At 41.3% G+C, this 13,202-nt stretch overlaps 1 protein-coding gene across 1 annotated transcript in view; it reads right to left on the bottom strand.

The window, feature by feature from the left end:
* abcb10 (ATP-binding cassette, sub-family B (MDR/TAP), member 10) overlaps positions 1-9,729 on the bottom strand; it is a 31,719-nt gene extending 21,990 nt beyond the window's left edge. Inside the window, exons 1-4 of the mRNA XM_043704243.1 lie at positions 9,169-9,729; positions 8,402-8,605; positions 5,207-5,409; positions 3,838-3,972 (exon numbers count right to left, since the gene is read on the bottom strand). Of these exons, the coding sequence (XP_043560178.1) occupies positions 3,838-3,972; positions 5,207-5,409; positions 8,402-8,605; positions 9,169-9,472 (846 nt within the window). The 5' untranslated portion in view covers positions 9,473-9,729. The remainder of the gene's footprint in view (positions 1-3,837; positions 3,973-5,206; positions 5,410-8,401; positions 8,606-9,168) is intronic.
* Between the last annotated feature and the right edge of the window lie 3,473 nt (positions 9,730-13,202).

Below are 13,202 nucleotides of genomic sequence, written 5' to 3'. Positions count from 1 at the left end.
CCTTTCATCCCTGGAATCATTCTTGTAAACTTCTTCTGGAACACCTCCATCGCTGGAACATCCTTCCAAAGATACAGGGCCCAAAACTTCACGCCTTCTTGAAATGAATACTAACAAAATGAATTGGCCTTCCTAAATGCCAATTGAACCTGCAAGTTAACTTTAAGAGAATCCTGACCTTGGACTCCCTAACCCCTTTGTGCTTTTGATTTCAGAGGCCTTTTCCCATTCAGAAAACAGCCTACACCCCTATCCTTTCTACCCAAGTGCATAACCTCACACTTTCCCACACTGTATTCCCTCTGCTACTTCTTTACCCACTCTCCTGGTCTATCCAAGTCAGTCTGTAGCCTTTTCACTTCTTCAACACTACCTGTTCCCTTCAACTATTTTGTTGCAAAGTTTACAGATAACAAAATGATTTCAGATCCTTTGTCTAGATTGTTAATGTTTAACATTAGTAGTTGCCAACACTGACCACTGCAGAACTCACAGCGCCAGGGACCTGGGTTCAATTCCCGTCTCAGGCAACTGTCTGCGTGGAGTTTGGACATTCTCCTCATGTCTGCGTGGGTTTCCTCCGGGTACTCCGGTTTCCTCCCACAATCCAAAGATGCGCAGGTTAGGTGAATTGGTCATGCTAAATTGCCCATAGTGTTAGGTACATTAGTCAAGGGTAAATATAGGGTAGGGGAACGGGACTGGGTGGGTTATTCTTTGGAGGTTTGGTGTGGACTTGTTCGGCCAAAGGGCCTGTTTCCATACCGTGGAATCTAAGTTAATCTAATCTGCCATCCTAAAAATGGAGCTTTTTATCCCTACTCTTTACCTTGTGCCTTTAAGCAATCCTTTGATCTGGGATCACTGCTGCAGTTGCCTCTCTTTCAGATGACAGCAATTGGCTTGTTGCAGAACCATAACACTGCTGAACACATGTAGCCCCAAATATCTGCTTTGACACATATGACAAAGCTTGTGAAATACCACCATTTATTAAGCTTGATTTAATTAACATTTTATATTTTCAAATATTAACAGCTGTAAATGTAACTCAAAGTGCAAGGATGTAAAGTTTGAGACTTGGAACTCCAGCCGTTGGATTCACAGTTGGTGCAATACTGGCAGGTTCTAGATAATTGTCTTGGTTACTTAACTATGAACCCGCCTAGACCAATCTTTGGTTGCCTCAACCAGTGATCCTTTATCAGTTCAATTCAGAACTGTTGCAAGAATATCGCCCACAAGATAAGCTTCCTTCCCGATCTCTATAGAGTTTGTATTTCTGAGGAGTTTGGCTCCAGAACTGGATACTGAAAGCTAGCATGGGAATAGGAGAACAGTTAATACCATCTCCCAATCAGTCAATATCAAGGCAAATTTCATATTCTTCAGATTGAAATGGTGGGGAAAGGGCATGAAGAGACAGCATGGTGGCACAGTGGTTAGCACTGCTGCCTTACAGCGCCAGAGTACCGGGTTCAATTCCCGCCTCAGGCGACTGACTGTGTGGAGTTTGCACGTTCTCCCCGTGTCTGCGTGGGTTTCCTCTGGGTGCTCTGGTTTCCTCCCACAGTCCAAAGATGTGCAGGTCAAGTGAATTGGCCACGCTAAATTGCCTGTAGTGTTAGGTTAGGGGTAAATGTAGGGGTATGGGTGGGTTGCGCTTCGGCGGGTCGGTGTGGACTTGTTGGGCCGAAGGGCCTGTTTCCACACTGTAAAGGAAATTAATCTAATCTAAATAGGGGGCTTTGTGAATTAAAGATCTAAGATCACCTGGTTCTCCCAAGTATGCTTCCTCACCAAATATCATGCTGCAAATTATGCCATAGAATATTTTCCGAAATCTAATTATATTTGAAATAGTAAATTTAATCTGCCAATACCATTGGCAGAGAGAGCCTGTTCCATATATTGACCTCCTGGATATTGAAATATTGTTTTCATCGGATATTTTTGAATTAATGCACTTCACAAACACAGTCTAAGTCTTGTACTCCTACAGCTTGTCGTGGTTTCATTATATAGTCTATTTACAATCCTAAACACAGTAACTCTATTACCTCGCAATCAGCTCTTTTCACATTTGCTTAATCCATTGGAATACATGAGTTTGAAAAAAGTAGTTAAAAATGGTACAGCAGCTCATCAGTCCTGTCTTAACCAGCAATTATCCATATGGTGAACATCAAAACTGTGAACAATATGAAACAGTCAAGGGTGACAAAGAGAACCCAAGAGAAGCCACAGCACTGAATACACGGTGCAAAGAGCACAGATAGAGTTGGATTGGCTGCATCAGTGGAACACAGTCTATCTTTTCTGTCTGTTTGCTCTGGAGATATGGGCAAAACAAGCAAGATTGGATTTGTTTTTCATCCTATTTTCCTTCAAAGGTTTGTGAGAAGAAGATTTGTAGCTCGGGTGCTCGTTGTTGTGGTTCTGTTCGCCGAGCTGGGAATTTGTGTTGCAGATGTTTCGTCCCCTGTGTAGGTGACATCCTCAGTGCTTGGGAGCCTCCTGTGAAGTGCTTCTGTGATCTTTCCTCCGGCATTTGTAGTGGTTTGAATCTGCCGCTTCCGGTTGTCAGTTCCAGCTGTCCGGACAGCAATGGAGATTTGTGTGGACAAGGAGTTATTCTTCAAGCAAATTTTGATCACTAAATAAGCATGATATCCAGGAAGAATGATCAGAAGTGTTCTTGGATAGGAGGGAACCATTCAGTCCATTGTGTCTGGGCTGTATCTTTGAAACAGCTATCAATTTAATACAATTTTACTGCATTTCTATATAGACCTACATTTTTCTTCTCAAGTATTTATCCAATTGCCTTTTTTATTGAACTATTAAATGTGCTTCCATCATGCCTTCACACAGTGCACTCCAGATCACAGCAATGCATAAATGAATCCTTAGCACCACATGATTGTTTTGATAATATTTTTAAATCTGTATCTTGAAGTTATTGACCCATCCAGTGGAAACAGTTTCTCCTTACAAATTCAATTCAAGCTTTCTCAATTTTGAATATTAAACCTCTCCTTAACCTTTTCTGCTGCAAAGAAACTATTCAGCTTTGACACTCTGGCACCATTTACGGAACAAAACAAAAAACACAGTACAGCACAGAATCAGGCCCTTCAGCCCACCAAGACTACACCACATGATGCCTTTCTAAACTAAAAGTCTTTTACCTCTGAACAGTCTATATCCCTTTATTCTCTGCCTATCCATATCTGTCAAGACACCTCTTCAACATTGCTATTGTATCCATCTCTACTGACAGCACATTCCAGGTGCTTGCCACCCTCTTTGTAATGAATTTGCCTCTCACATCTCCTTTAAAAACTAACTCCCTTTAAAACTATGCCCCCGAGTACTTAACATTTCTACCCTGGAAAAAGACTCTGACCATCCATTCTATCCATGCCTCTCAAATTTGTAAAGGTGCCCCCCTCCCCCACCATCCTTTGACATTAGAGTGAAAACAAACCAAGTTTATCTAATCTCTCTTCACAGCTAAAACCTTCCAAATCAGACAACATCCTGGTAAACTGTTACTGTACCCTCTCCAAAAGCCTGCACATCCTTCTTGCAGCGTGGCGAACAGAACCATACACAATATTCTAAACATGGCCTGACTGAAGTTCTATACAGCTGCAACGTGACTTATTAGCTGTGAAGGAACTGTGAAGGTTTATCACATGAGTGAACTAAAGGGCTGAAGGAGTCTTCACTGTGACGGTTCTGGAATCATAATGCCTCCTTACTCTTCTTAAGAAAAATGCTAGTCTGGCCAGGTGCGGCCACATCTTATGATAGAATAACTAAAAGCATTACCTGTGTTGCATCAGCCAGTGAATCTTGGGTGACTCGACCAAGCTTGCGCATATATCTACCATAAAACACTGCAAGGACACCAACTGGAGGAACAATGCCCAGGACAAACAGAGCCAGTTGAGGTGACACGTAAAACTGCTCAAAAAAAAAGAGAAAATTAAGTGAGCAACATCCATTGTGGTCAGTTGACATTTCAAAATATTAGAAATTGTCAATTTAAATCAATTTATCACAAATTTATTACATTCTGCAAAATGTTAAATATCATGAAGAGTTCCAGTTTGAGATAAAAATGGATACAATGAACCCAGGCAACAATCAACTATGTGCATTCAACTCATTTCTCCAAATAGGCATTCACCTGGATGATTCAAGTTGTGCTAAATACTCGTTACCATTTGATAACCAACAACATATTTTGAAAATTATTGATAACTAAAGATTAAAATAGAAGACTGATCTGGGAACATTTAATGAGAGCATTTAGATACTTCCTTATTTTACCTCAGACAGAAATTACAAAAAGGCATTACTCAAGACTTTATTTTCTCAAGATTGTATTCACAAAAGTGTAAGATATTCACTTGTTTTATCCAACAGGTTTCAGATTCCAGCAGGTATGAATTCTGCCTCGCAGTACAAACTCAATTCACAGGTACATATGAAAGGTACCTGAAGTTTGAGTACAGAACTGTTTCGTTAGCTGTCTTCAATAAGGGTGACAGTTGGAGTTCTGCAATGTCTGCTCCAATGTCTGAGTCGAAGGGAAAGAAGATAGCAAATGCTTCTATCCTCAATTACTATTCAGTGATTTCTGTTGGAAAATACAGTTATGAACACAAGATGAGAAGAGAATGAAAATTGGCTGTGCTGCCATATGAAACAGAATTGCCGATTGACAATCTAGGACATTGTTGTTGGCATCAATAAAACTATTATCAGCAAGATTCCACATCTTCAGAGGAGATTGGCAGGGCAGGGTAGGGGAGATGGGAACAGACACAGGCAAGGCATTTAAATTGACCAGAACATGGTCACAGCCATTGCAGAGAAATGTTCATAACATGTCCCTGTTGCATGCTGCCACGTACATCTTTTGGACACTCATATGGTCACACAGATTGAAGATTTCAATCAAATTCTGTAAAATTAATGATTTCAGATTTGCATAGGGGTACATGTTTTGAGTGCAAAGTTTGCGGATGGAATTAGTGCAAATTAGAAATGACAATTGTCCTCAGAGTCTGTAAACACCTTAGAAACAAAAGACAAAAAATGTGCTTAAATAAAGGAAACAAAAGTATCAGAGTTAACCAATTCAGAAGTGAGACAATGTTTACTCATCAGCCCTTTCCCAGCCTTAACAAACCATCATGCCAACACCAGCTGCTGCTTGACCAACAGCTCTTAGGCCATCAGAGAGATTCTCGGTCACCGAGCGTCCAAGCAGGTCAGTATCAGATGAAAGTCGGTTTATCAGTTCTCCTGTGCTGGTCTTATCAAAAAACCCAACCTCCTGGCATAGAACTGAAGAATACAATCTTGTCCTTAAACGTCTGACAATCTGTTGCCCTGTGATGCACAAAAAAAAGGGCATTAGACTGACAGTACATGCACCATCACAGTTAACAGGAGAATGTAAGATTTCCATCACTCACTGGTTAACCCTCAGCCAATTTAACACACCCCAGTTGTCAAATAAACAGCAAAATAATGCAGACACTGGAAATATGAAATTAAAAATAGAATGCTAGGGAAATTCAATAGAAACACCTTCTCTCTCTCCGCAGATGCTGCCAGACCTGAGCTTCTCCAATGTGCTGTTTTTATTATATCCAGGTTCTCAATGGATTTTATTGCAAACATTTCCCTTTTCTTGCACCCACAGAGTTCTATAAAGGAGGACGTATTCCACTAAAATTCCAAAAATAAATGTGCATTTCACAGTGCAGGTAAGCCTCCAATTCTTTCTAAAATCATTATGTTTTCCTCAGTTTCTGACTTGTTCATCTATATCATAGCTTCCTCTTCTTTGTTATTTAGTCACTTCCCTTCAATTGTACCCTTTCTAATCAGCACTTGGCATTAAAATTATCATGAGTTAATCACCAAGACAATAATTTTTGCATGAAGCAAGCTAAAATCATCTAGTTTCACAACAAGAGCAATTTAAGCACGTTCTTTAGTTGCATCCACTGGTTTCACTGAACAATGAATTGCATTTAAAAAGCCTGCATCTATAGTATCGTGAACCTTTCATGTGGCTGAGAATTCTCAAAGCACACCGAACAGTCACTGGTGCAATCCTTACTCCAGGGACAATTCAGTGCCATCGTGACTATGCGATGTAATGAGAAATGCCATCTTGACAATAAACCAAGCTCCACTTATCCCTTTTTAGTGTGGTATAAACAATCCCATGTACCGTTCGAAGAACAGGGAGACACTCCCAATGTACAATACCAGCAAAAAGAATAAGTTAGGAACGTAACTGAATGCTGTACACATGCCTGGATGAATACAAATCAACAACACAAGAAGGTCAACACTATCTGGTACAAGAGTTTAGATCAGAGTGGTCCTGGAAAAGCACAGCAGGTCAGGCAGCATCTGAGGAGCAGGAAAATTGAGGTTTCGGGCAAAAGCCCTTCATTCCTAAATTTCTTTTGAATTTTCCTGCTCCTCGGATGCTGCCTGACCTGCTGTGCTTTTCCAGCACCACTCTGATCTAAACTCTGGTTTCCAGCATCTGCAGTCCTCACTTTTGCCTACTATCTAGTACAAGGTCAGAAGTCACACAAGTTATAACCCAACAGATTTATTTGAAATCACAAGCATTTGGAGTGCTGCTCCTTCATCAGGTCAAGTGTTCACTCTGAAGGACCAGCACTCTGAAAGCTTGTGATTTCAAATAAAACTGTTTGACCATAACCTAGTGTTGTGATTTTGACCCAATCCATCCCAGTCCAACACTGGCACCTCCATATCATACCTGTCTAGGACAAAGCAGTCTGCTTGATTGTACCCCATCCACTGCCTTCCCCATACAGTTGCAACAGTGTGCAAACTGCCTAAACTCACCAAAGCTCTTTTGACACACCTTCCAAAATTATAACCTCTATCACATAGAAGGCCATGAACAAACACATACATGGAACACCAAAACCTGCAACTTCCTCTCCAAGCTGCTTATTAACCGGACTTGGAATTATCCTCGAACTGAAAAACCTTGGAACTGCTTTCATAATGCATTGTCGATAAACACACACCATACAGATTGCAGTAGTTCAAGAAAGCAGCACAATGCCACTTTTCTCAGGACAATACAGGCTGATCTAACCAGCCATCCCCATATCCAGTGGACAAATGAAAAAACTCAGGAGCCCAGAAGCAGAATACTGAAATTTGCAGATGACACCACATTATGTAGCAGAGCTAAAAAAAGGTATCACTGAGACATAAAGACAAGTTTAATAATTAAGAATGTGTGTGGTAAATGGCAAACAAAAATTTCACAATGAAAACATAGGTGTTGCATTACAGTAGGAATAATAAGCAGGCCAAAAAGTAAGCAAAAAGATCAGGACATGGGTACAGATTCACAAATTCTTCAGAACATAGTAGTAAGGAAAATGTACTAAATTTGCTGGGGGAGATAAGTGGCAGGTGAAGAAGGAGCCCAGAGGGAGAAGGCAGCCGATAAAAGGATTGTTAATGCTAAGTGCAAGAGAAAGAAAATGGGGACCATAATAGGAAAAAATCCTGAAGTTCGAAGAGAGGCCACTGAACCCAAAACATTAACTGTTTCTTCTCCACAGATGCTGCCTGACCAACTGCATTTCTTCAGCAATTTCTGTTTTATTTTCAGATTTCCAGCCTCCCTATTTTTTTTCATTTTATTAATAGTAGCAATATGCATTAACAAAGCTCTAATAAATAGAATTAAAACCAGAGGGATTTGTTAAAACTTATATCGAATCTCAGTTAGACCATGCTTAGGAGATATTGCATATGGCTTTCATCTCCAAAGTACAAAAGAGAGAGAAGCATAGGCGTAAGTGTGAAATAGATTTATAAGGAAACTTGACAGAGAGGTTTCAATTATTCAGAATGGCTTGGGGTCTGGTGTCTGGAAAAATGTGGTTTTGGAGTGATCTTGAAAATTCTGACAGGCTTGAGTGAGTTAAACTTGGAGCAGATGATTTAAGATCATGTATAACCCATGGCTTAATCCTAGTCACAAGTTCAACACAGAATTTATGAGAAACATTACCAATAGATTGGGAAAATGGACAGTTGTTACCAGAGTAGTTAAGTGAATTGCATTGATACTTTTATAACAAAAAAATTAGATAAGCATTAAAGCAAAAGGAGGAGAAAAATGAGGAGGGGTGAGATGTAGTTGGTTTTGACCATCAGTTTGGCCAGACTGACTCAGTGGCACATATCTATGTCCTAAAATGAATTATATTTTGTGGAACCTTGCTGTGCATGCACTAATTACAGCAATCAAACATCTTGGAAGTCCCTTACAGCCAAAAATTTGCACAGACATTTTCTTCACCTGAAATCTGCATGAGGTAGACACGGGCAGCATTGGCAGCAGCTCCACATATGAAGACACCACTCAATATTGCACAGAGTGAGGTCAAGCTCCCAGTCACATTCTCTCCAACAGGATTCATGTAAATAGTATCAATAACCTTTCCCAGAAAGAAGGGAGCAGACATGGTCACAAGGCTGGACACACCCAAGAAGCCCACAGCAGCTGGGGAGAGAAAACAATACAAACTTGTAGATATCAGAGCAATACAAGGGCAGGCTGACTGTACTGCAAAGATAAGGAGATCGACTAATGGGCAATTTATTACAGAGAACTGGCTGCAGAAGTAGAACCAGGAGCCAACTCCCTTGATTCAACACTACAACCATGAAAACACATGCCCTTTTACAATCGAATTTCCACTTGCAGCTTTAGAAACTGTCAATAAAATTAAGGACACGAGAAATCGACACCTTCTCATAGAGCATCTTTTCAGAAAAGCATGTAGTTCTTTATCATCATTTTATAGCGTTGCCCAATCAGTTAGTGCAACTGAACCTCAAGTGAGATTTCTGATAACCAGAGGTGGGGATGCATTTCCACGGGGAGGGTGTGAAGGTGGATTAAACATAAACTTATATGAGAATGGGGAAATGGCGCTGACGAGGCTGATTTCAGGAACACTTTGACCAGGAGGGAGGGCGGGGATTGTAGATGCGGATGTCATCGCCAGAGTGGGACCACCGAACCCGGGACACTCCATCCCTCTCCTGGGTGGCAGTGCCTACCTGACAGCGGCCACCGCTCCGGGTAGGCCAGGGTCAACAGCCTCCTTGCGTCCTCCACTAAAGCTCCGGTAGTGGGGGCCCGACTCCGCTCCGTCTCTCGCGCGGTGTCGGGCTGCTGCTTTTGGGGCTGGAGGCCCTGGGCCGGTGCCCGGTTGCCATGGTGACCCCCGCCGGGCTCAGCTCCCCCGGCCGCGAGCCCCGAGCAACAACGCGGCAGCCGGCTCCACTGGAAGCCATTACCGGCCGCCTGCAAACAGCGTGCGGCCAAGCAGGCCCGGCCAAGTAACAGAATCCGGGATGCCATTCGGTGCAGCCGAAACAACGAAGAAAGAGTGGATGAGAATCAGGCCCCGGCCACTGGCATTGCTCGGACCATCCCAAAGGTCCCGAGCGTTTCCTGGTGCTGCTTTTTATTGTTGCATCCACTAAGCTTGCACCGCCCCCTGAGCCAACGCCAGTGCAATACCTCTAACATTTCCCAACACCCAATTCAACGCACACTCCAGCTCTAAGCCGCTGTGACACTCTCCAAAAGCTCTTCACCTGACAACGCCGGGCTTTCTACAGCACTCTATTGTTCATGTTTATTCTCTCTCCTTATGCTCCTGGTATTTTTCTATTTTATAGTTTATCTTTAGCCACTTACCTATTCTAAATTGTGTTTTTACACGCGGATGATTATGGCATGTGCTTCTTTACTAACTTGGTTAAACATTATACTATCCTGATGAAGGGCTTTTCCCGAAATGTCGAGTTTCCTGCTCCTCGGATTCTGCCTGACCGGCTGTGCTTTTCCAGCACTACTCTAATGTAGACTCTGATTGCCAGCATCTGCAGTCCTCACTTTTGCCTATATGTAGATATTCAATCAACCAGTTGTTGCTTTTGTCTTTTAATCGATTTTGTTTCTTATGCATTTCGCCTGCTTCACAAACAGAATTGTAAATAAGAAACAAAAACAGATATTGTTGAAAAAGCACAGATGATCTGGCAGCATCTGTGCAGAAAAATCAAAATTAACGACAGGGTCATTAGATTTGAAACGTCAATTCTGATTTCTCTCCACAGATGCTGCCAGACCTTTTGAGCTTTTTCAGCAATTTGTTTTTGTACCTGACTTACAGCATCCCCAATTCTTTTGGCTTTTATTTAAGATTGTGAGTAAACCGTTCTCCTGTTATGATTAGAAAGAAAAAGCCTCAGAGTCCCGTTCTGCATGGGGTAACTAAGGTTTCCTCCCGCAGTCCAAAGGTGTGCAGGTTAAATGGATTGGCCATGGGAAATGTGGTGTTGTAGGGGGGAGGTTTGGGTGGAATGTTCTTCGGAGGGTCTGTGCAAACTCGATGAGCAAAATGGCCTGCTTCTGCCCCGTAAGAATTCTGAGTACAGTAACCTGCAGGGCTAGGTACCAATTGTTGGAAAGATGAAATGGAATGGCTCATTATTCAGGTGCAGACACCAATGGACACACTGGCCTCTTCCTGTGCCATTAACTATCCTATCAAATTGCAACTCAAAATATTTCAAATATCCTTAAAACTTTGAAAATTCCCCCAAAATCAGATACTGCATTTGAAATCTGACCACCATTCGTTACCCTCATACGCATGCGACCAAGCCTTGAATGGTATAATCTCGCATGGGATAACAAAACACAAAACCAGTCTGTGCTGTGGACTGCCTTGCGACATTACACAACTTCTTCCACATTTACTTGTTTCCTTAACGTCAACTCCCTTGATACTGGCTCCATTTTCTTCCCAAGACATTTGTTCAGACTATAAAGATTATGGTCTCCTTTGTAATATGGAACAGAATTCCACTTCGTATCAGAAGCACTACTAACGGTCAACTTTTCAATACCTCAAGCCACTGACAGTAAGCCCTCATTCCTACAAGATTGATTTTGAATAAGAACCGCTGGCTTTGCTTCTCAACATTTCACACAAAACCTTTAAGTCCTCTAATTTTGAAGTGTTCTTCCTTCATCCCAACTTTATTCTCCTACGACACCACAGCTAAAAGCACACAATCCAATTTTCAACCGCATTTATTATGCACAGTATTTTCAACAAAAGCTACTTATTCCACATATTAATACTGCAGATGAAAATTGAACATTAGATCTAAACTATATGAAAATAAAATTCTATTCCTGTTTATGGGCAAGATTCACTGAAGCTATGCTTTTAGAATCGTAGAATCCAGACATTGTGGAACTAGGCCATTTGGCCCATGTGCACAATGACCATCCAAATCTACTCCTACCCTATCCCCATAACCTTGTAATTCCCATGACTAATCCCCACATCCCTGGACACTATGGGCAATTTAGCTTGGCCAACCCACCTCACCATGTTTTTTTAAAAAATAAGATCTGCAAGATATCAAAGCTGCTCAAACAATGCTGTCAATGTTTTGAAACCATATGTCAGAAGTAACTGAATGAGGTTTGACATAAAAAGGTATTTATTTTGCACAATATAGGCAAGAAAATTAAGACAGACCTGCTAACAAGCTGATGAGAATTATTTTTCAACCACACAACTTAAAAATAATACAATGTACATCTAATTGACAGCAAGGCAAATAATTAGCAAAAGAAGTTCAGCATAAAAGGGCAGCATGAAGGCAGTGGGTTGCTCTACTGCCTCACAGTACCATGGACTTAGGTTCAGTTCCAGCCTTGGGGTGACTGGCTGTAGACAGTTTGTATGTTTCCCTGTATCATGGGTTTTTGCCAGTTCTCCTGTTTCCTCCCATGGTTCCAAAAATGTGCAGACTCTGGATTAGCTGGTAAATGCAGGTCATGGGAATACAGCAGTATTCTCTTTGGAAGATCAGTGCAGACTTTATGGTCTCAATGGCTTTTCCCCTCGAGGGATTCTACAATAGTTGCAAGGTAGTGTATCATCGTAGGAATACACAAACAATGGGATATGCTGAGTACTAATCACTGACAGCTGCATCAGTTTCACAGGGCTACAAAAAGCCAAACCAAGCAGCATGCTTGATTTTTCGAGGGAGACTTGATAAGTTCTCCTAAACCTGTTCTGCACTTACATTAAACCACAGCTCTAGCCATCCTTATAGATAAAATAATATATAGTGGAGGCATTGAAGTGTTTGTACAGACAATTTAGAAGGATGATATCAGAAATGCATGGGTATATTCTTTCAGGAAGGGACTGAAAGGGTCTGTGTTCTCTTGGAATGAAAATAAAACACCAAGTGGTGGTCAAATGATTTTCAAAAGAATGTTCTCTCAACAGAAAGACTTAAATAGAGGTATCGATGATACCCAATCACCAAGAAATACAATAGTGAATTCAAAGGAACTGTCTTCATGCAAAGAGTGGTCAGAATGTTGAACTCACAATCCATTGGGAGTAGTCAAAACAAGTAAATGGACCAATAATCTAGAGAACAAGATTAAACTGTGGGTCATACAGTTCAAATCCCACAAAGGGAGATGAAATGTGAATTCAATTAATAAATCTGAAATCAAAAGCTAGCTCATAAAAAAAGGCGACTATGAAATCATTGCCAATTGTGATTTAAAAAAAGAATCAAACACAATTTGGTTCACATATTCTTCAGGGAAGGAGATCTGCCAGGCTTACCCGTCTGGTCTACATGTGATTCCTGATCCACAAAAAATGTTTCACTCTTAACTGCCCTGTGAGCAAACTACTTAGTTAAACAGTAATTAGGGATAGGCAACAAAAGGTTTTAAGTTTGCTCGCTGAGCTGTCAAATTTTCAGACGATTTGTCACCATGGTACGTAACATCAATGAATCTCCAGTGAAGCTTCACCGGAGACTTGTCACCATGCAAGGTAACATGTCTGAAAACTAACCTGCCAGCTCAGCGAGCAAACTTACAACCCGAACCTCAACCTGAGCTCCAAATAGTCTCAAACACCACATAGGCAACAGAAGCTGACATTCCATTAAACGATAAAGAAAAAGAAAGTGATAAGGAACAGATGGCTCAAATAGTTCAATTTAGTTGAGAAAAAAAAGCTGAAAAT

This window comes from Chiloscyllium plagiosum, chromosome 15, assembly GCF_004010195.1.
Source record: "Chiloscyllium plagiosum isolate BGI_BamShark_2017 chromosome 15, ASM401019v2, whole genome shotgun sequence".
NCBI classification, from domain to species: domain Eukaryota; kingdom Metazoa; phylum Chordata; class Chondrichthyes; order Orectolobiformes; family Hemiscylliidae; genus Chiloscyllium; species Chiloscyllium plagiosum.
This window is presented reverse-complemented; position numbering and strand designations above follow the sequence as displayed.